Consider the following 24,276-nt stretch of genomic DNA (forward strand, 5'->3'; position numbering starts at 1 on the left):
GAAAAACTGGTAGCAGCTTTAGGTGATTTATGTGGAGAGCTTTTTGCTTTTGACTCCACAAGCCTTGAATTGTGTGTTTCTGAAGATGAGCTCCCCAACCAGAGAGCGACACGTCTGCTGTTAGTATTGCCTGTGGAACAGGGTCTATGAAGGGGCGTCCTTTTGACAAATTCTGTGGGTTCCACCACTGCAAAGAGAGATGAGTACGGCCGTTTATCAACACTAGATCAGTTAAGAGACCCTGCGACTGGTTCCACTGACTCACTAAGCATTTCTGAAGGGGACCCATGTGAAGTCTGGCATGGGGAACAATCATGATGCAAGAGGCCGTCATTCCCAGCAGCTGCATATACACTTGAGCTGGTAGTGAGTGAGTGGGCGGAAACTGAATAATCAGAGCCTGAATATTGTGAATTCTGGTTGCATTGGGGAAAGCCAGAGCTTTTTGAGTATCTAAAGTGGCTCCTAGGTAGTTTTGAGTGTTGGAAGGTTGAAGATGCGATTTCAACACATTGACTGTGAACCTCAGTAGGTGTAGTAACTGCAGTGTTATGTGAGTGTGCTGGAGACACTTTGGGTTCATACTGGCTTTGATGAGCCAGTCGTCCAAGTACGGAAAGACATGAATGTGTTGTCTTCGTAGCTCAGCAGCGACTACTACCAGACATTTTGTAAGGACTCTAGGAGCAGTGGTGACTCCGAATGGGAGTAACTTGAACTGGTAATGCTGCGCCGCTACCACAAATAGGAGAAATTTCCGATGAGTGGGATGTATTGGAATGTGGAAATATGCGTCCTTTAAGACTAGATAGACAAAGTCGCCCAGTTGTAACAGTGGGAGCACTTGTTGTAGTGTCACCATGTAAAAGTGGTCTGATTGTAAGTAAAGGTTTAATTCACTCAGAGGTCTAAAATAGGTCTGAGAGAACCATCTTTTTTGGGTTTGAGAAAGTACAGGGAGTATACGCCCGACCCCTGATATTGTAGTGGTACAGGCTCTATGGCTCCCTTCAAAAGGAGAGTTTGAACCTCTTGAGGAGGTGTAAATGGTCTGGTGACTTTTTGTGTGAACGTTTAGGAATGTTTGGAGGATTGCTGGTAGGCTAAAGGCAATAACCAGAACGGATAATTCCTAGCACCTATTTGTCTGTAGTTATTGATTGCCAGACGGGTAGGAATTGTGAAAGACGCCCCGACAGGTGTTAAATGATTGGGGGGGGGGAGGAGAGTGTAGGTAAGTCACTGTTTGGTATTGGAGGGGGAGATGTGTGTGTTGGAACCTCTACCTCTACCTTTGCCATTGTTGCTTCTGTAGCTGCCTCTGAAGAAACCCTTGGATGCAGAGGGCTGATTGTTGCCCTTGTACAGTGTAGAGGCAGTGTCTGAGGAGGTATTCCTGGACACCTCACGATAGAAGGAGCGCCGAAAGGAACCCCGGACAGAAGGGGACTGTAGGGCTCCCATATATTTTTCCATGTCTGTGTCCTTTTTCATCTTTCTAAGGACGTGTCTACAACAGGACCAAAGAGGTGTTGTTTGTCAAACGGCGTGTTAAGAATAGAAGATTGAACTTCTGGTTTAAACCCAGAAATTCTTAACCGTGCATTCCTTCTTAGTAGTAAGCTGGTGTTGACGACTCTAGCCGCAGAGACAGCTGCATTTAACACGCACCAAATAGAATTGTTAGAGATGAGCTTTCCCTCTTGCACTAGGTCTTGAGCTTTGGACTGATGCTTATCAGGCAGAAATTGGAGCAATTGCTCCATTTCATCTCAATGCGCCCTATCGTACCTGGCTAAAAGGGCTTGGGTTTTAGAAATGCACCAGAAATTTGCAGCTTGGGAGGCTACTCTTTTCCCAGAGGCGTCTTTCAACTTAGATTCTTAGTCCGGAAGGGGAGCATCTCCAGACCTTTGAGAATTGGCCCATTTACGGGAATTTGAAACTACTAACGAATCTAGGGTAACTGGCCCTTGATGTAAACTGGATCTGATGGTGCAGAGTTATACTTTTGTCTATCCAGGGGGTGAGAATACGTGCCCGAACAGGACCCTTAAATATTTATTTATTTATTTATTTATTTATTTTTGGCATTTATTAAGCGCGAACAATTGCCCGCAGGCGTCTCGGCGCTGTACTGTTATACCTCCTGTAAGATCTATACTGTTATTCAGAGGTTAAATAGCCAAGTTTTCAGTTTCTTCCTGAAGGACAGTAGATTTGGACTCGTTCTTATATTTTGTGGGAGCGTGTTCCATAATCTTGGGGCGGCAGCTAAAAAACGTCTGTCTCCCCAGTTGACCACAATCTCAACTGGAGCCCCAGGGGAATTATAGGGAAAGACCGTCCCCCACTCATACCATTTTCAACAATAATGGCCTTCCCTTTTAACTTCTGAGGTCATTGACCCAAACTTTAATTTCTTTTGTTTTCTATATGCTACAGGCATGCATCAACCTTTTAGCTATATGTGCTGTTTATAGTCACTACTTTGGTCCTAAAAATCCCTGTATGTGTGTGGTCGTGTCAATCACCCTTCTTACATCATATTCCCTCTATGTGCCCTTCTATCTGGAAAAAAGGGGGAGGGGGGTTGGCAATGCCTCACGGGAGTAACACCCAGGGGAGGATCTGACAGACTGGTACTCGCCTGAATCCTCACTTATCATCATCAGCTACTGCCAACCATGAAAGAAAAGGGGAATAAAACTTGTGCAGTGTGAACAAAAATGTGCAGTTGCTATTAAGTGACCCTTTATAGGTGTAATAGAACCTGTGAATTCCAGTTCTATACTACCTAGTGGTTTAAAAAGAACAGAGCTAAACTGGCATTTTCGTGTTTATTCTGTGCTGTTTGCTCATTCTGTTAAAAACAACAACCAAAGTTGACCAGTCTGGTTCGAGGCACTATCAGGTCATTTTGTCCTGCAGACCGTAACATTCGAGTAGGAATGTACGGAACGAGATGATCACAGAGGAACTGAGGCGCTTGATGGTGTAGTGCCTTATAGACGATACATAGCGTCTTAAACTTAATTCGGTTCCTAACAGGTAGCCAGTGAAGACTCCTCAATGATTCAGATATAGGTCTGAATTTAGGGATGTTGAGGAGAAGTCTGGCTGCTGCATTTTGGATTGTTTGCAATTTTTTGATTGTCTTAACTTGGGCATTTGCAAACAAGCCATTACAATAATCCAGCGCTGAAAGGACCATTGCGCTAACCAATGTCTTTCCCACATTGGTAGGGAGAAACGGAAGAATCTTCCTCACCAATCGTAGCTTGTAGAAGGCATTGGAGGCTGTCTGGTTGGCGTGACCAAATTGCCACTCAAATGCAAATCTGACTCAGAGGAAGCCTATCACATTCCTTTAAAGATATGTCATCCAAATGTCTTAACATACCTTTGAGCATGGGGAGTGTGTGAGTGGATCTTTGGGAACTGCTAAGTGTTTCAAAAAGGAAATCCTCCTCTAGAGATTCTTTATGTAATTGAACCCTGTGATAATCCGCAGCTCTGTTTAATAGTTCTATATAGCTTACATTGTCATCTGGTGGAGAAGGTTTAGTAGGGTAAGGATCTGGATCGTTACCTGTGGGAGAATCTTTGTAGTAATCTTTCCAGGGGTCTGCAGGTGCAGGATCATTGTCCCCATCATCAGGTTCGTATGGTGGTGGTGAATTAGAAGGGGTAAGTGTTACAAGTGTTGTGTTTCCGGAGAAGGAGGTGATGGAGGAGGAGGAGAAGGGTCAGTACCCACATGTTTCTTCTTTAAAGGAATGTGATAGGCTTCCTCTGAGTCAGATTTGCATTTGAGTGGCAATTTGGTCACAATATGTCGCGTTTTCGCATTGTTTTGGTCCGGTTTTGGAGGTGAGACATCGAATCGGGACTCCTTCAATGGTATCGGAGCATCTTTATGTTTTGGCGCCAATATTTTCTGTGCCGGTGTCTTGGGGTCTGGGGATTTCGGTTCCGAAGATGATTCCGGCGTCGAAGGAGGTGATCCCGAGACGGGTTTTGGCTTCGACCCTGAAGGTTTTGGCTCGGTGCCTGAGTGTGGACGACTCAACCACGAGCCAAAAGGCTTGGACGTATGTTTTGGTGCCGAGCCCGAAGGCGGGGCATTGGAAAAATGTTCTCGGTACCGACCATGGCCCGAATGTAGAGGCGGAACCAGAGCCTTTTTCTTCAGCTGAGTTGGACTTTGTGCAAGGGAGGATCGGTACTCAAAATACGCTGACCTTGCAGAATATCTTCATCCACATCGGAGCCGGACTCAAAGAACGAGACAGGGTCCTCTTGTTCTTCCTCGGCCGCTATTGCATAGCCGGTTTCTTGTTCGGAATCTTCTCTGAAGAGATCCAGAATGAAGCCGTGCTCTGACTCTGCATGTCGCAATGTCGAGCCCGACAGTCGCGGAGCATTTTATTCGAGCAGAAAGATTTACACACGCCGCAGTCTTGTTCATTGTTCTCCGGATATAAGCACAGGTTGCACACTCGTGCTAGTCGGTGCACATGAACTTCACGTGGCATAGAGGGCAGAATTTGAATGGAGTCCATTCCATCAACTGAAACAGCCACAGGTTAGCCACCGCCTTGGGAGAATACTGCTGTAAAGTCTATGCAAAGCATGTGATCTACAGCTCACATGCCTTGAAGGGATGTTAGTTACCCAGTAAGCATCTGTTCTTGGCATGTAGAGCTGTAGATTCACATGGGCCCACCCACTTCCCCAGGTACCTATATCTGTTGCAGTTGTCTCTAACTTTATATCCGTACACATGGACATCTCTATTCTACTCTTACTAACTCCATTCTCACCCACTGCGGGAAAACAATCTAACAATTGAGTCGATGTCCATGCGCACTATCACCAAAGGAGGAGTCACCTACCTCGTGACTGGAAAGACTTCTTAGAAGAAAAACAACTTGCAAACATCTGTATCCCAACACTAGATGAGGAGTATGCAAACCATGTGATCTACAACTCACATGACTCGAACATATAGTTCATTGTAGAGTGAGTTGATTCCTTGCCCGTCAATCCATGCATATGAATTGATAACAGATTGCTTTACTGAAACTCGCAGATTTATTTTTGAGATTTAGATGAAAGCTGGTTTTTGGCTGCTACTGCTGAGGTCTGTGGGCGGTTTGCTTAGTGCAGTTTCTGTTGTTCCATAATTTGCAACAGGATTACTAGTACCCAGGAAGTGTGTGTTACTAAGTGAGCTTTGCATCATGACAGGTGCAGGAAGTAGAACATGTCAAGATCTTGAGAAAACTATGCAATTGCCTGGCTTCTGATTTATCCAAATCAGAAACGTGTCATCAGGTTAACAAAGGAGGATCAGTGGTTTTTGGATTTGCTATTTCATGAATTTCTCTTCCATGACAGCTGCAGAAGGATTTGCATATTTCTGTGCCATTCTTCTGCCCGTTGCAGTGCCTATTCACTGTGAGAAGTGTCTGCCCTTGAAAGGCTTGTTGTTATGTGTATGACTCCCACGGGCAAGCTGAATCCTTTCTGGAATTCCTACTCAGTGTGTCATCTAGTGTTTGTTTTGTGGGCAGGCTGTTATATAATCTTCTTTGGGTTAATATTAGAAATGTGCACAAGTAAATTTCTTGTAGGGGGAAGGTAGTAACTAGAAGATTTTTATACCCTTTAAAGTTTACGAGTGCTCGGGATGAACTAGTCTGTAGATGAAATCCCCCATTTTACATGTTATTCAATTAAACACTTGACATTTTCATTCACCTTGTTGTTTTCTGAGGTAGGTTTATGACCAGGGGGGAACATCCTTTTCAACGAAACCCTAACAACGCGGTACCATTACAACACAGGTTTTAGAACGAGAGCCGTTACCACGACTTTCGCTGGAGGGCGCTCTAGGATAGGGAATAGTTTAATTTACTATCCAACACCTTCCCTTCTATCCACGGGGACTGGAGTTGGAATAGTAAATTAAACTATTCACTATCCAGCGCCCCCCAACGCAAGTCGTTGTAACGACTTGCGTTGAAAAACCTGCGTTGTAAAGGTACGCGTGGTAATACCACGCGTTGTACCGTCATACATCCTGACCAGGAAGGAGGGATTTTAGGAAGCTCGCAGAATGTGGCAGGAATTGGATTATCTGTCATTAAAAAATAGAGCTGTTCTTTGGTGAAATTTGGCATGGATGTGGTGATTTGTGTCAGTGTTTTGGGGTCTCAAAAAACCCTAGTAATAAATTGCGAGCGATGGCTATATTTGTATGTATTCTTTGCCACTGTAAATTCCTTTTTCATCTTGATTTAGGGTGAAATCTGAATTAATTGCAAGTGTAATCACGGTTACAGTCTTTGCCGGTATGAAGTTAAGGGGAGGTCTCTGTTTGCTGAAAATCTGAGGCCTAATATTTTTGTGTCACAGTCAACATACACATTTAATTCTAGATAATGTCCACTAGATGGGTTGAAGTTAGGATTTTGTCTAACCTTTCCTAATGACCCCAGCTTCCTTGTGTTGCCAGAAAAAAAATCATTTGGGTGAAAGCATCTGAGTTTGGTTTTCATTTTGTCACAGCATTTTACCATCTCAAGTTCTTGGCTAGGACTGACAGTCATCCCTCATAAACCACATGCTGTTAGGTGGGGTTTAGTTCATGTACAGAGTGGTTGACTACAGATAGTTGATTTCAGTGTATATCCTATATACAATGGTTGATGTTAAGATTTGTGAGATTTTTTTAGTCCTAAGGGGCTGCTGCCATTCGATTTCTTGCAGCTTTTGGAGTTATGCTTTTGGCATATGGATGGACCGTGGATTTTGTTTCCCATTGACGTGGTTCCTTTTGTTGACTGTTGTATGGAAGTTAAAAGATTGCTGGTCCTGCTTTTTACTGGGTCCAATGTTGAACTAAAGTTATTATAGAAGTGACTTGTTAGGGCTGCGGTCTGCCAGAACAGTTGTGACGTGGAATTTTGTAGGTGGTTCATAGTGAGGTGTAGGTTCAGGGCCCATTAGATATGAGCTTCTGATTCTTGCATTTGTTTTTGCGGTGTTATATAGCGCAAACTCGGCCCTGGCGTACTGGACTGTTTTACTTTATATTAAACAAGGTCATATTATTATTTTTTGGGCACATGGAGATTAAGTGACTTGACAGAATCATAGAATGTTCAGCCGACTGAGAGTCTAAGCTGGCTCCCCAGTTTCCAAGTTGGCAGCTGTGGCCGTTACGCCACAACCTCTCCCCATTGAGTAAACGTCCCAGTAAAGATAAGTCACAGTTAGCATACGTCACAGTATGTCACTGTCCACTTTTGTTTGCTTTCTACTGACGTGTCTACCACTGCAGATAGCAAAACGGCGTATAGTCCATTAAATCACCAAGAGTACTTTGTTGCTAGGACAAATGGGGGGGAGGGGGAGATTGAGTGTGGCTAGGCTGCCAGGTTTATTTTCACCAACAAGTGCCTGAAAACAAAGCCTGAAAACAGGGTCAACATGTATTTATTTTACTTCTTAATTGTTTGCTGATACTTCTAGTACCAATGTTACTGTTGTGCTTTATATTATCTCCTTGCTTCCTGCTCAGCCAGTATGTATGCAATGTCTGTATGGAATGTTGAATGATGGATGACAGAGTGAATAGAATGTTAGTGTGCCTGGTGTGGATGTGGAATGACAGTTGATGAGAGAGGGCTGAGCAGTGACCATCCTGTTCCTGGTGGGGTTTTCCTCCTGTTCATCTTACTTGAAATAAAGAGCTTCAAGAATCTACCTGACTATTCTTCATTTCATACACTACATTATGGCGACGATTGAAGAACTCACAGCGTACTACATCCTATTTACAAGGTACCTTCAAGCAATACAAATCTAAAGAGAAGAATTCAATCAAGGTAACGAACTTTTAAATTTCTAAACTTTGTTATGCTACATGGCACTTCAAAACCCCACCAGTGACCCCGTAATCGGTCGCCCTAAACTCTCTTACGAGTGCCAGATCTAGCTCTAAGTCACAAACCCAATTGTTTGATTAAATTCAAAAGGCTAAATTAAAGTCAAGTACTGTTAAGACACTCACTCACTTACTGCCAAGAAGAAAAAAAAAAACGAGTGATTTTCATATAACTTTCAGTTATGAGGAAGTCTGAGAGGAAAAAATTAAAAAACGAGTATCTCATGAGGATAATACAGTTTGCTACAAAGGGAAAAGAAAAACGAGTGATTTGGTTATATGGAAATACTGTATTTTATACTGTAAATTCAAAATACTGCTCCCCTTATGACCGTTTGTAACTGATTCTACAAGATACTACTACAAGTTACAGAATGGATACTACGCAAAATGATCTTCAAAGTGCAGTAAGACTTTCATTTATTTCATTAAATTTGCACAAATTGTGTACATAATTATTCCAACATGGGGACATCAGACAAAATCTATATCAAAAGTTACATTGGTCCTGCGCAAAATTTGACAACATACTGTGGACGTTTTCCACATTTGTTTTTAACACCATGAGGAACTCTGAGCTTTTTGCCTTTCTTCACTGACAATCTGCAGACGAATATGTACTCTCGCATTCAGTGCCACAACGAGGGGTGTATGGGAAGAACAAATTTGACCTTATTTCTAAGTCTAAGCTGAAACTCAGGGCCTGTGGTGTTTCTTAACTGCCATATTTAAATGTCATCGCTCGCGCTACAACTACAGTACATGAGATACCTTGATCTAGATGACTCGCAGATCCTTCTGTGGCGCAGTTAATTTTACTCTGATGACGACGTAGAATCCCCAAGTGTATTGGCGGAGATCCAGAGCGTCATCTGCCTGCTTTCAACCACTGACCCGAGGCGTCTCTACGCAATGACACGCAACGTAGAGCGGACATTATGTTACTCGGTTACTATGGTTACAAATGGCAACCACATATTTCTGTCATCCACGTTTGCTTCCGATCAGGATGGATAATTTACGGAAGTTCATGATAATTTCCAGCATGTTTCTGTTAACGGTGGTATTTCCTGGTAAGAGAAGACAATTTTGGAAACACTCGACTGAGTCTGGAACCACAATTGAATTACGACGCTCTGCAGCTTAAAAGAGTTAGCAAGTTCACCGGAACACTTCTCTTCTCGAGTGAAATCCAGAATCGTTAAAATGAAATCTAGTTTTAATACATTTCTTCTGCATTCCCAATACCATGCCATGCTGCCATCTAGTGGCTATCTTTCCCATTTCTTTTGGTTACTACTGTGTTTAAGTAATTATTTCACTTTGCAGTATGTATATAACAATATTTAATATATTATTATATTATATATTATTTTCACTCCTTGAATGTCAATATTACATAGGGACTCATTTTCTTACAACTTAAAGGTTATATTATAAGTATTTCAGCATATTTCAACAATTTAAATAACACTGTAAGCCTTTAGTAACTGATACAGTTATATCACTAAGGCTGAAATGTTTATGATTCATACACCAATTCCTTTTGAGCTGCTTTTCTGTTAATAGGGTTGCAGTGATGTTTATATAATTTATACAGCTATGTTTAAATAATTTATACTGATATTTACAAAAATTTATGCAAGGTGTTTTTACAGCTATTCTTATAAGTCTATATTGCTTCCAATGCTAATTCAGTAATCCAATAGTCCGTATTACATTATATACTTCATACAGTATTTCGAGGGTGTGTTACCTTCAACGCTTTTTACACTAATTCTTATAAGTCTGTTATACGTTCATGCTTCTTACAGCAATTCAGGTATACCTAAGTTTCGTTAGTTTTACAATATTACAATTATACAGTATTGTTTATTCCCTTGAGATAGGGATATGTTTTATTTACAAGGGTTTATTTTGCTTTACAAAGCCTCTACACAGGGATGAGTATATCACATTACTTGAATGTTTGAGTGAGTTTATCTCATTACTAGAATGATATAATTTACAAGTTAGTACTTATATATACAGGTCCTTGTAATTTACTTTTATATAACAAGGTTAACATTACAGTTTGATAAATATATCTCATTACTTGTATGTTTCGGTGAGTGTATCTCATTACTTGTATGTTTCGGTGAGTATATCTCATTGCTTGATATCTCAATTCTTGATGCTTTAATTTTACGGGTGAGTGTATCCCGGTAATTGTTATTTATGTGAGGTGTCTTCTTTGTTGAGTACTTGTTGTCACGCATGCATTTTTACATTCTGGTTATGATCCAGTCAAATCTCAGCGCCGGTTCGCTGTTTACTTAAAGGGCTCTTGTTTATCTATCTTTATTTTGTTGCCAATGATTAAATCTCTTACACATAGGCGAACCTGAGACGTCAGATGCACTTATGTTGTGCGTGTATTTCTTTTCTTCTTTCTTTTTGCTTATGACTTTTTGTCTCTTTCTTTGTAGGCATTTTCTTGGCACAGGTCTGGTTTTACCTTCCTTTGAGAGGAATGGGGATAGTGTACGTGCCATTAAGTTGATTATATTTCGTAGTACTCTTATGCAGTTGAAAATCAATAACACATATACTCAGAAATTTCGAATGAAATAAATGAGAGGTAAAGTGCAATGGGAACTGTCATTGAAGTTCAAATAGCTCTCGAGCTAGCATGCGTGAAAGGAATGGCTTAGAGGAAAGGATATTGACAGCGCACGCATCTCTCTACATTTGAAAATAAACTATTCTCGTTTTACAAGTTGCGCACACATCTCTCTGTATTTGAAAATATAAACTAACCTCTGTGCTAGTCACGTACTATCTCTGGCACCTGTTAAGCCTTCGGAAAAGTCAGTTACTCTAGGAGCTCCTTACCTGACTGTCTTCAGAAGGTTGTGATGACGCAGTGGAACACTCTGAGGGAGTTGGCGATTGTGCTGCGTGCATCATAGGGAGACAGTCAGTGATTCATTCTAGTCCTGTCAGCACGTCATCTTTGTGCATGTGGATAACGTCTAGATCAGAAGTCAGAGTTTAACTCTTTGTAAAACATGGACATTACCTGTCTGGAACTATGGAAAAGAGAATTTCTACAATTTTGGGACCTTCATAAGCAGTTTTCACGTAACAGTGTTTAAAAAAAGGATAGTTTATCTCTTCCACAGAAAAACGAGTCAGTTGAAAAATGAACAGTATTGATTCACCAAACAAGGTTATGCTACCATCTAATGGTTTATTTTGGTATTTAAATTTTAATTCTTCATTGACTATCCCAAGGTTTCCTGGAACTTCTACTGTTTTAAACACTGCACTTGTTTAAAAACTGTACTGCTTATGATAATTTTTACAATATTGTAATGCTTATAATAATTATCCATGCAGAAATTTGTGTAAGTGAGACTGCAGTCATGTTTACATATTTATACAGTAATACATTTACAATGTTCTACATTTATACAGATATTTAAGTTAGACAGTAGGTTCAAAAGGTTCAAAATAAGCTTTATTCGATATTCAAACAAATATCATATAAGCATACATTGTTATACAAATTAATAAAACATTATTAAAAATAAGTAAAAAACAACAGTTAAAACAAAAACTAGTTGTGTTTTCCGATATCAGTCTAAAGTATTCCTGAATTTTATCAATAATTTTAAAAACTGCTCCATTTTTGTTATCACCTCCCTGTCTTCCAGTTCTTGTAAACGCTCAAAGGCAGATTTGCACGACCTGAGATTCCATCTTTTAAGCAGAGGTAATAAAAGTGCTTTTCTCAATAACCCATAGTATTTACAAAAAAGAATGGTATGGATGTTAGTTTGTTGAGATATGTTGTCACAGGGGCAAAAACAAAGAGTCCGAGACCAGTCATTACATAATGGAAATGTTACATAGCGGAAAAAAGAACCCAGTCTGAATCTGGTAAGTAGCATCCTTGAATAACACGAATAGTCTGTTGAAAGATAAAGCTGAATGCCTTTGTGTGGTGTCACCCTTTGATATGCCAGAGTAGTATCACAGTGCTTCAATTTGTTCCATCTGGCTGTTTCCAGGTGGGCCATTAGCATCTTTCTTAGGCCTTTCCGTGAGATATTTTCTAGAGAAGAAGGATCTGTAAACCATTCTTGGCGCCCAATTGCCAACAAGAACTTTTTCACGTAGGCCAACCATTTTGGTAGAGAATGTTTAGCCCCTTCCAATTTTAAAATGTCTTGTATCACCTCTCTATTAAAATCAGTCTCAGGCGTGGTCCAAATTTTGTGCCAAAGAAGGGGAGGTTCAGATTTTATAACATCTGATATATACGGTAGGTCCAATTCGATGTGCATCTGATACACCGAAGTTGCCTTTGAGGAGGCCAGGAGATACCTAACAAAGGTATTTTCCACAATTTGTATTGGCGAGAGGTTTTTGTCAATTCCCCAAAGGCCTGCCCCATATGTAGCAGTGCTAACACATTTTGCTTTGTATACCATTAATAATTGTTTCACCGGTCTTCCCCCTATTTTACTAGCGAAATCACGAAGCCCGCCAATTGCACTCAAAAAAGTAAGTTTCCTCTTGTGTATAGCCGCCTTCCAGGATAACTTTCTATGAAGGCAAATGCCCAAGTACGTGAATACCTCCACTGTTTCCAATTTTTGGCCCTCGATGTAAATAGGGCAGGGGATTTTTTTGTGGCCTTTATTGCTTAGCATGGAGTAAGATTTACCTATATTCACTTTGAGACCCTTGATCTTCATGAAAACCGTAAACTCTGAGACTGCCTTTTGTAGGCCCATTCTAGTCTGGGAGAGAATTGCGGCATCATCTGCATATAGCAGGATTGGGATCGGTTGTCCTCCTATTTTTGGGAAATCGCACTCAATGTTTTTGAGATACTCACCAATCGCATTTATATAGAGGGAGAAGAGCAGAGGTGCCAGAATGCACCCCTGTCTAACCCCTCTATTGATATTAAAACGTGGTGAGCACTCTCCCCTCAGACCAAATCTAACTCTGGCTCCAGCTTCTCTGTACAGAGCCTTAATAAATAGTAGGATTGATGGATCTATCCCAAATTGATGTAATGTGTCCCATAATAGGTCATGCTGGACGCAGTCAAATGCTGACGTAAGATCTATGTACGTTATGTACAGACTGCGTTTTTTTATATCGATGTATTTGGATTTAATTAGATGTAGATTGAGGACCTGTTCAATCGTCCCTCTGCCTGTCCGAAAGCCATATTGTAATTGTGACAATACATTTTTCTCCTCCAGCCAAATGGTAAGTCTTTTCAAAATTATTCGTCCAGCAATTTTCATCAGGGTATCGAGAAGAGATATAGGCCGATAACATGATGGCGAGTATCTGTCTCATTTTTTAAAAATTGGAATGACAATTGCCTCTCCCCATGTTGGAAGGAGGTCAACTATATTTATCGAGTTTAGGACAGAGGTCAAAAGAGGTACCCAAAATTCCATTTCCGCCTTGTAGACGTCTGCAGGAATTGCATCCGGTCCAGGTGCCTTCCCTGCAGGACTTTCTGCAATCGCCAATTCCACCTCCTCAAGTGAAAAGGGGGTTATCCGGAGACTTCCTTGCTGTGGGTTTGACTCTAATAAGGGGAGACATTCTAATTCCAGAGTATTCTGACATGTGGGATTCGAGTATAACTTCTGGAAGTGTTCTGCCCAAGTCTCTCCACTTATTGCCATATCCAAGTTTCTTTCAGGTATTTTCACCCATGGTAAGGGGGAATTTATAAGTCTCCAAAAGGCTGACATATCACCCATTTCTGATGTTGTAACCAAATTCTGCCATGCTTCCTGTTTTAGTGTCCTTTTCCTATTTTTTATGGCTAAACGGTATTGAGTCCTTGCCAAACGTATTTCTGTTTGGGGTTTGGGTATGACATGCAGCAAATTTTTTAGATATTTCAAAGCCTTTGAACAATTCGCATCGAACCATCCTTTATATTCAATGGGACCTGGTTTAAACTGTCTAATCAAAAGCTCTTTCAGGGTATCCTGGATTTTAACGAAGGCTTTGCAAATGTCATTGGGGTTGCTATTAATAGTAAGACACGTATAGATCTCCTCCTTCCTCTTATCGACTAAGTTTTTAAGAAGGTTGTTTGGATTGATTTTGGACCATTTAACACAATATCCATTTATAGCTCCCATTTTAATAGGTTGTTGATATTTAACCTTGTGAAGGCTTTGATTTTTTGTAGAACCCGGTAGCTCGATGGACATTGACAAAGGATAGTGGTCACTATATAAGTGGTCAAGGGTGTTCCAGTTTTGTATTAGCGTTGCGTGTGTTTTCGAGAATAGAATAAAATCTATGATGGTATTCAAACCTCTGCCATGAAAAGTTGGTTTATGAGGTCGTGGGGTTTGAAGAAGCTCATTTACAAAACGTAAATTGAGTGAGGTCACAAAATTATTGAAAAAATCCCCAGATATTGTGTGCAAAAAATGGTTAAAAGTAGCGTTCCCAAAGTCAGAATCATATGTCACGAAGATGTCACAGTCGTCTCTTACAATGTGTGGGCAGATATGACAATTTAGGTCGCCCAAGAAGGCTATTGCACACTCTCCGCCAGATGATTCTTTGATATTTTGCAACACTTGATGAAGGTCTTCCAAGTCAGCCCCCAGTTTTTCTACCGTGAGATTATTGTAGAAGTTGACAATTAACAGTGACAGTGACGGAGCAATGTCCATTACAATTACCTGGAAGGAGTCTCTCAGTATTGTTTTCCTAATCCTATGACCGACTGCTACGCTAATATAAGAACATAGTCCCCCTTTATGTCTCCCCTGTTTACTCATGGCAGCCGGGGAATGAAATGTCTGAAAACCTTGGAGATGAATGGGAGAAATCGCCCAAGTTTCCTGAAAACATAGGATGGAATACTGGTTAACAACCTGTAGCCAATCCGGTATTGTAGTTTTTGAAGAAAGGCCTGCCAAGTTCCATGAAAGGAATTGGAGGTTGGGCGTATTGTCTCGGTCTACCTTGTGGGTGGAAATTAGGTTGACAGATGTATTTAAGGAGAGAGAGGATAGGTTTCTAGGATTGCCCCTTTCTGGAGTTATTACTCTATTTCTGGCCTCGTTTTCTGTAAGATTTTTAATGGGACCATCTACTAGATCATCCTGTAGAACATCGGTATGAGTAATTTTATGATCCCGAGTCCCCCTGTCATGATTTACTTCCTTGTCTTGATTGAGTCATTCTACGTCGTCCAGCCCGTAGAGTGTCTCATAGTAGTTATGGCAAGGTAAGTTCCATGTTGGATTAACAAACGGGGGGGGTTGAAGGAACCCCTGTGAATAATGCCGTGGAGTCGGCAAATGCGTATAGTCAATCGGAGGAAGAAATGGCTGTTCTCTTAATCTATTCCTTAGATTGTAATTCCTGTAATGCATAGGCATGGGATTATCGTAGTAAGGTTTTGGTTGATGTAATGTAGGGTGCATTAATGCCTCAGGATAAAAATAGGCTAGGGGTTTTGGTGAAATTGGGCCCCTATTAAAGCCCGAAAACCAGTCTATAATATGCGTAATGACCCTCGGATCTTTGAAGGTAACAATTACTACGTCCCCTTCGATGTCTTTGGGGCGGATCCCAATCCACTGGGTTCTTTTAACCATTTTTATGTCGCCATTTATGTGAGGGGGTAAGGGCCTATTTTCTCCAAGCCAAAAAATCACTTTATTTTTTAGGCTGTGATGGTTTTCATAGCCTCCTCTAGGAGGTAATGGTAACACTCCCGTCAGAACGATAACGTTCTGTGCTGCGGCAGGGGGTAGATCAACATATCTTTTGGGTGGACGTTTTACCTGTGGGGCTGTGGACTGCATTTTTTCAGGAGTAGTTTGTGCCTTGCCCATTTTTACTGAAGCTATGAGGGAATTAATTTGTGTTGAATAAGTATCAGAGGACACTTTTGGAGGGGGGACGGGATTATGTGTGATTCCTACCTTTTTTATTGGGACTGAGGGGTGAGTTTGTTGCTGATTTGAGACCATAGATTGCTTATTAGGTTTCTGTGCTTTGGACATTATTTCTATTTTCGAATTTGTTCCCCCATCAGCCGATGTGGTTGGTTTTATATTTGGAGTTTTGGGTTCTGAATCATGAGTAGGTTTGTTACCAGCTGTTAAATTTGAGGCAGCATTTGCGGCCCCCTTAGTTGGTTGTTTTTGAGTCAGAGATTGTGAGAGAGTGTCAAGTTGGATAGTTATTCTTTTGACTCTCTCATGTATAGGTATTAACAATGCCTTAACAAGATGTTCCATGGCGTCCACAAAATCTTTAATCGTAGGGGGCACGCAGGAAGTAAAGATTTCCTTGGGTGGTCTGGGTGTCCCTTCTACAATATGTAGGAGTTGTTTAGTTAGTAATGCTTTAGCCGATGTTGGGTTTTTAGGAGCACTTTTCATGGTTGCTTTTTTGCGTCGTTTTTTAGGTGGAGATCTAATGGTAACCTGTTTCTTGTTCGATTGATTTTTAGAAGGTGGAGATTTATTTGATTTTAAAACAAGTGGGAGAGGTTGAAACATGCTTACTTTTTGGATGACCAATGAGGAAGGAATTTCAAATATTTCAGGAGGGACGAACTCTGCAATCTTTGGCAAAATCGGAGTAACCAAATCGATAAGATCAGAGGGCACAGGGGTAGTGTTGTGAGCGGATTTTAATGAAGATGGAAGAGAAGGTCCATTGTTTGGCGAACAAAAAGATCGGAACACTGAAGGAACATTGTCTGTATTCATTAGATCTTCGTCTATATTATTTAAGGTCGAGTTAAGAGGGAGCTGGTCAGGAGTAGAAATCGGATCTGGTGGTTGTGTGATATTTTTTAATAGCTCTATGGATTGACGCCGTGCAATACGACGCTCTGCCAGGGCCAGGTCTCTGTCAATTTCACCTGTTGCTTTGAAGAAAAATCTATCAAGGGGGCCGAGGATAGGGGTCTCTGCTGCAGGAAATAAAACGTCAGATCCTGATGTAGACATGGTCCTAGCTGCTAAGAGATGTGGCCCGGACCGGCCTTTTCTGGCCTTTGAGGGCCGTAGAGGGCCCGCCCTTTGCCCGGGCTTCGCCCCGGGCTATGACCCGCGCGTGTCCCGCGATGCGCGCTATTACCCTTGCTTATGAGTGGGTGAGGAAAGGGCGGGGCACTGGGAGGGGGCGCGGCACCCTCGGGAAGAGGAAACAGCTGATGTCAATAGCGCTGTACCTCGCAGTCCCGGTGCCGCGCCTCTCGCCTCCTCTGCGGCCTCGCGGTGTTAAGTCCTTCCTCGGCGGCACAATGGACTGTGGCTGAAGGTTTGCTACTCCAGTAGCAAATGGCAGGTAGGCTGGAAAATGCTGGCAAAACCTCTGTATGCGAGCGGCACCCGCGGAGCGGGGGCCGCGAGAGGTTATGTACGCCTGGGGGGCGGGGCACTGGGAGGGGGCGCGGCACCCTCGGGAAGAGGAAACAGCTGATGTCAATAGCGCTGTACCTCGCAGTCCCGGTGCCGCGCCTCTCGCCTCCTCTGCGGCCTCGCGGTGTTAAGTCCTTCCTCGGCGGCACAATGGACTGTGGCTGAAGGTTTGCTACTCCAGTAGCAAATGGCAGGTAGGCTGGAAAATGCTGGCAAAACCTCTGTATGCGAGCGGCACCCCAAATGAGAACAGAATTAACGAAAAACAGTAGTGTTTGAATAATTTATACAGCAATTCAAATAAGCCTATATTACGTTTTATACTTTATACAGCGATCCAAGTCTGTATTACTTTCAATGCTTGGTACAGCAATTCCACTAAGTCTGTATTACTTTTAATGCTTTATACAGTAATGAGTCAGTATTGACTTTATGATTTAATTAATTGTTGTTATTTACATGGTACGAATTTAGTAATGCAAATTTAGCTTCATAATTGGTGCTTCTTGTGATTACTGGTACTTTAAGATTAAGAATATTCTTCGTTAGGTTGTTCAGAGCTTGTCTCCATACTTATTCAGTATGGAGTGTGCGCGCGCCCTTCCTACTATTTTACCCTACCTAATCTTTTCACTTAGCTTCAACTGTACCTTCTTTGCAGTTAATTTATACATACATTGGTACTATTGCATTTTACAATTTCAATATTCCCAAAGAAAGGGGATGCGTTTAGCTATATTTGCTTAGGTTGCGTTTAGCTATATTTACTTAGGTTGTGTTTACCTATATTTACTTAGTCTATTTCATTCTATTTCATTCTGGTCTTAATTTAAATATGCATATATATTGCAAATTTTATCTTTCGCTATGTATTATATTATTGTGTTTATTATTCGTTGAAGAAAAGGAGATATGTTGTGCTTTATATTATCTCCTTGCTTCCTGCTCAGCCAGTATGTATGCAATGTCTGTATGGAATGTTGAATGATGGATGACAGAGTGAATAGAATGTTAGTGTGCCTGGTGTGGATGTGGAATGACAGTTGATGAGAGAGGGCTGAGCAGTGACCATCCTGTTCCTGGTGGGGTTTTCCTCCTGTTCATCTTACTTGAAATAAAGAGCTTCAAGAATCTACCTGACTATTCTTCATTTCATACACTACAGTTACCACCTACAGCCAAGGAGGCAGTAGCTGGAATATTTTAAGGTGTCTCAAAAACTTGCTTTGCCTAACTTTGAAACTTTTTAGAGTAGCCTGGTTTCCTCCATTACCAAACCCACTGTAATCTGGGAGTGAGTGAGGGACAAATGATGGAAGCTTGAGAGGATTTTTGTGTTAATGAGAGAAGAGGCGTGCCGGCTAGAAGACACCGTTCTCCCATCCGCCCTCAGATCAGGAGGCCAGGCACCTTGGAGTAGACCACCTTCATAGCGTATATAATACTTTATACCAGGAGGTTATTTGGTAGCTACACACTGGAACCCACAATGCGGAACTCTTCAAAATGTCTTCTCAAACACTCTGGACAGAAGAGCTATGCTGACCAACTGTATTCAGTAAACATTGGACTGATTCACTGACAAGCAAGTATTTGATTGTGTTTGGCTGTAACTGAGTAATGTGATTCACTCACAAGATTTTGGCCCTGATTTAGAGTTTGGCAGAAGGGTTACTCTATCACAAAAGTGGCTGATATCCCATCTGCCTTATTACAAGTGACTTCTATTCTATAGCACCTGTAATATGGAGAACCTGTCCGCAATCGCTTTTGTGATGGGGTTGCCCATCTGCCAAACTTTACCCCCTTTGTACATAAATATACCAACAATCCATTGGTCTGCAGCCTGTGCCTGTTATTCAGTATCGTTGAGCCCCTTTGACCCCCTTTAATGAAGGACTGTGGGACCCTGCTGTGCCACTGAAACACCAGACCGCTTCGGCCTTGTCATTAAGGATGGCGTCCATCACAAAATGTGTAGGGCAAACTTAAGGTGTTTGTCGCTCCGAATCATCAACTTAGCATTAACTCAATTGGGCTAATGCCAGAAGAGCTGGCCGCATTAAAGACTTTGTGGTTTAGGGCCAGGTAGATGGCCAGGTGGGTGTAGTATACACTCCTGCTTATACTGGTCCTAAGGCTGTGGTGTGCAGGACCTCGTCTGTGCTGCAATGTATTCTTCCATTTACAATGTGAACAAACCCTGAACCCTTTCAGGACTCATGCTCTGCTCATGTTCACAGGATGCAGGGCTGTGAGGGGAATCATTCGGGCCTGTTCAAGGCTTCGCAGTATATCCCTGCTTCCTTTTGGTTCGGCCTGTCCAGAAGGTAGCAGTACCTGCTGTGCATGTCACGAGTACCTTATAACTGACCTGTCAGCAAAAGGACAGGTGCAATACACGTTTTAAAGCATGGGCAAAGTGGGCTCTGGCCCAGGGCCCCAGCCTTTCAGTGGGTCCCCTGATAGAGCCAGCTCTGTTCTGAAGTCTTACCCTGATGGCCCTGGAGACCTTGAATAACTCTTGAACAGATTGTGTTAAATACCACTTTCCTGTAATTTATTTTTAATGTGAGTGATGTGTGAGAGTCTATTACAGACATTTTGCAGAGAAATGTGTTGGTGTTTCATGCAACAGCCATAAAAAAGTTTACTTTAAGATCAAAACAGGACCTCCCACATGAAAAATGAGAGGCTGTCACAGAGATTATATACAGTAATACTAGTGAGCTGCTGCTGTGTTACAATATTGAAAAAACACACCACTATCCCTGCATATTAGATGTAAACACATTTAGAATTTCGAGGTGTGTGCAGGGCCGGACTGGTCGTAGCTGGAACCAGGCGTTTCCCCGGTGGGTTGCTAGGGTTGGGGATGGCTTTGGCCCTCTGGGGGGCTGTTTTTGTTACAGTGGGCCTACAATATCAGCCCCCTGTAACAAAATCAGCGAAATCAGCTCAAGAGCAGCTCGGCCGCAAACCCCTCCACCCCAGGGGGCCCGGCCGAGCAGTTTGCCAGGGCTGGTTTCGTGACAGTCCGGCCCTGGGTGTGTGCCCGCCTGTGCACTATCACGGGCCTGGTCAAAAAGGGCATGAATGAGCTGAAACTGGATCATAAATTCAAAGCTGTTCCCAACAGGGGCCCCCAAAATATGTTCCGTGCAGGGCCCCCAAAATCCTTAAGATGTCCATGTTTACGGTGTCCTTGTCTGTAGAGGATTGTAGATATGTATTCCTTCAGGGTTCCTCATCTGAATGAAAATGAGTAAACTATAGGGAGCATGGGATTTCTCCAGAGTGAAACGAGAAACCTAGATGGGTGTGGTAACCTTTGTGTGTCACAGTGCCGACACAGTCAGAAAATGCACCATGTACACGCACACACGGCTGTATCATTGGTGTTCTCACACCTTATACAAATCAGTGACTACATAGCAGTGGTATTAATGGGACGGCATGGCACTGGCTGTTACAAGTGGACAGAATTACACTTACCCTTCTGCTGGCCATGACCTCAGCCTTCGGCTGCAAACATTTATCCCTAGTAAATCTTTGTGTCCAGTGCTTAATTTGTAAAATAATAAGTGCCGGGGCCATGACCAGGAGGCCACTGCGGCTTGCACCACCCATTGCCCCGTCATCGCTGCCAATGACAGTACAAAAACAACTACTAACCATCTCTCTCACCTGCAAGTGTGATAGTTCAGATTATTCCAGGTCCCCAAAGCTAAAGGAATGGCTGAGGAGGCAGGTATTAGCTTTTTTTATGTACATTATATTCATACTCAACCGCTGTTCTGCTCATCTCTAAATTTGCTGAGCAGAGCACCATGTGGCAGACGCTCATAAGTGTGGGGTTGACAATTAAGTGCTGGTGCTGAGCACTGGAAAACACAGGCTCAAATTAAGCACTGTTTGTGTTCCTCACAGAGAACATGCAAGGCCACAGTGCCCTGTGCAGAGACCTACAATGGCTCAGCATCTCATCTTAAACCGCACACCAACAAGCAGGAGCCTGGTTGAGCCTGGTTTAGCAAGGCATCAGATAGCAACACAATTGAATGGCTGGCTCCATAACGAATACTAAGGGCTTAAAAGTAAAAGAACTCAAAAATGATATGCTAGCGAAGACGTAAGTGGCAGGCGCTTCTGCACAACGCCATTTTCCAAATCCTGCATTCCCGCCAACTACCTCCATATTGTTCAATAATCTTACTGACCTGCCATTAAAGAAATAGGGAAGCGCTAAAGGCAGTCATCAGTGATAAAACAGTGGACAAAGAAAATCCCAGACAATGCAGCGTGTCAGACCATCATGTACCTGCAGATGATGATAAAAAACTTGATGAGGAGGAGTCCCTGGCACAGGCCCGCCTCGGCCGACTCCTCGCTGGAGAACCTGTGCACACAGTTGCCCAGCTGGTGGCTGAGGACCTGCAGGACATCCCGGGGCAGGAGGGGTATCTCGGACACGGAATCTTCAGGCCTGTGAAGGAGGGGATGAGGAAGACGTTAGGCTTCAGGTCCATAGCAGACACGAAGGGGTTAAGCATGGCAGGAGACAACACCAGAAATGGGCAGACAGACAAAGCTTGTTACATGCAGGATATGCAGACTTTATAAGTTTTGACTGCACTAATTCACAACCTCTAATTCTCTGTTGAATGTCACAACATGAACATAGGATTGTTTTTATAATATATTTAAAAAGCAATAAGGATTTTTATAAGAATTCTAATCAAAGGCAAACTTCCGTAACAAAGCAAATCAAACAACTGATATAATTTAATAAAATAGAAAAGAGTCTTTCTGTGACACATTTGTATCATGTGGATATTTCCCATGCCTTTTATTGCTTCCTAGCTGTTCTCTCGAGTCAGTCAACTCTCATTGTGCCTTCCGTTTAATTTAGATCTTTATTTCAACGGCAAAACCCCCTTCACCAATCACAAACCTCGAAAAAAGATCAATTGTGATTTCCAGAAATCGTGATTTAAAAAAAATCGAGATTTGTGGCAGTCAAACTGCAACTATATACAGAAGTATAAACAGTTTCAAGGCCACAAAACATTTTTAGTAAACAAGAAGCACACTCTCTAACTAAAGTTCTGCTCTGATTTCTAGGTTGACATATCCGTTCGGCAGTTTTTGCTGTAGTTAAGAGAAAATTCCAGGTGGGAACTAAAATATGCAAATATGTTTAACACACCCCCCTCCCCCCTTATCTGTTTTCCACTACATGGAACTACACAAATATTGGCACGCAGACCTTACCAACAAACACTAAGCGATTACCACATTTGGTGCAGATCTATCCAAAGGGGGCAAATAAAAAAAAACATTTCAATGGAAAGTGTGGCTGGTTGTCTTTCTTTTGGAGTATGATATGGGTGTGTCGTTTGATGTCCATGGGTGTGTTCTATGGTGGGAGTTTGAAGATATGAACCTAGATGTGTTAGGGCATGAGGGTGTTTGTGTAGGGGTATGATGACGGTTGTGTGCACTTTTAATCCGGGTGTTTGAAGGTATGTTTTTGGGCACTGGTGTATGATCCTGTGACAGTGTGTGTGGGGGTATATATTGGAGATCGTGTAGATATACAAAAGTGGTTGTGCAGTCATACATGTTGTCAGCTTGACAGCCATATGACGGTGAGTGTGTTGTCATATGATGGTGTGTGGATTCACATTTAAAGGTGAATGTTGTATATTCCGGTGTGTTTGTTGATGTATCTTTTTTATCACGTGGACATTGTGCAGCTGGTGGTGGTGTTGCCATGTAATGTAGTTCATGATGTTTTATATTGTATGGTATATCACGTTTCAAAATGAAAAAGCATTGCAAAGAGTGTATATCGGGGTGGGAGTAAGGGTGGATTTATACGGAGGGATTTTCTCCAAATGAGTGTAACGATTGTACCCCATAACCTGCAGGTAACGTACACATGCCTCCAACACCATCTAGCCTGCAGAACAATGTTACCAGCTTAACTGAAGAGAAGTTGCAAAGTTTTTGGCAAAATAATGTTATCAAGTCTGTACATTTATTTTGCTATGTAATATGTTGTGTAGGTATGGGCATGGACAACAAGAACAACAACCGAACCATTGAGGATCAGAGAAATTGTCAAACAACACACAGTGCGATGCAGCATACAACACACACTCTAGCCAATACTCTTCGATCAATGTGTACACGTACACAATATTACTGTATAGTAAATGCTTTCTGTTTGTTGGGTTGAATAGATTAAGCAGAGCATGGGGCCTACGATGCAATCAAGATGGTTCTAAACCTTTTCCCCTTATGGCATGTAGAAGAATGTAAACAAATCTGGTTGTTAAAGTGAATTTGTCCTGGTACTGCCATGTTTTTTGCTCAGGCTAATTTACCTTCCAGTAGGTGTCCGTCCCTGTGCCTCAGAGGTGCTGTGTACTGGCATTCGAGATGGGAATTTTATGACGTGATCGATACTAAAACTGAAAGTGTAGGTGGAGAAATATATCTGAGTTCTATTTGGTACGGGGACTATAAGTCTGTAGCTGATGTATGGGGGATCTCCCTTCTAGATTATTCTTTGTGATTTTTAGGTCGAGCTTGGGCAGCGCATGTGCTGCTCTGTGAGCCATGCTGTATTGGAGTATGGAATAGAAGCCCCGCCCACTCTCTGCCCATTGGCTTCTGTCATTGTACTTAGTAAATGCAGGCTTCTGATTTGTTAATAGGCTTGTTAGTCCCTCTTTAGTACCTCCTTGTCTTCATTTGTAACCTCCCATGAGGACTGGCCCTTTTACTTCTGTTGTTACACAGTGAGTCTTTTAGTCTGTAAGCACTATTTTCTTTAAATCCTTTCTCCTACTGCAGGCACGACATGCTTTCCTGCAACAT

At 42.1% G+C, this 24,276-nt stretch overlaps 1 protein-coding gene across 1 annotated transcript in view; it reads right to left on the reverse strand.

Annotated features, from left to right (window-relative positions):
* Positions 1–24,276, reverse strand: part of NBEAL2 (neurobeachin like 2) — a 682,983-nt gene that overhangs the window by 321,386 nt on the left and 337,321 nt on the right. Inside the window, exon 3 of the mRNA XM_078662556.1 lies at positions 21,710–21,874. Coding sequence (XP_078518682.1) covers positions 21,710–21,874 — 165 coding nt within the window. The remainder of the gene's footprint in view (positions 1–21,709; positions 21,875–24,276) is intronic.

Source organism: Lissotriton helveticus, chromosome 10, assembly GCF_964261635.1.
Source record: "Lissotriton helveticus chromosome 10, aLisHel1.1, whole genome shotgun sequence".
Classification (NCBI taxonomy): Eukaryota; Metazoa; Chordata; class Amphibia; order Caudata; family Salamandridae; genus Lissotriton; species Lissotriton helveticus.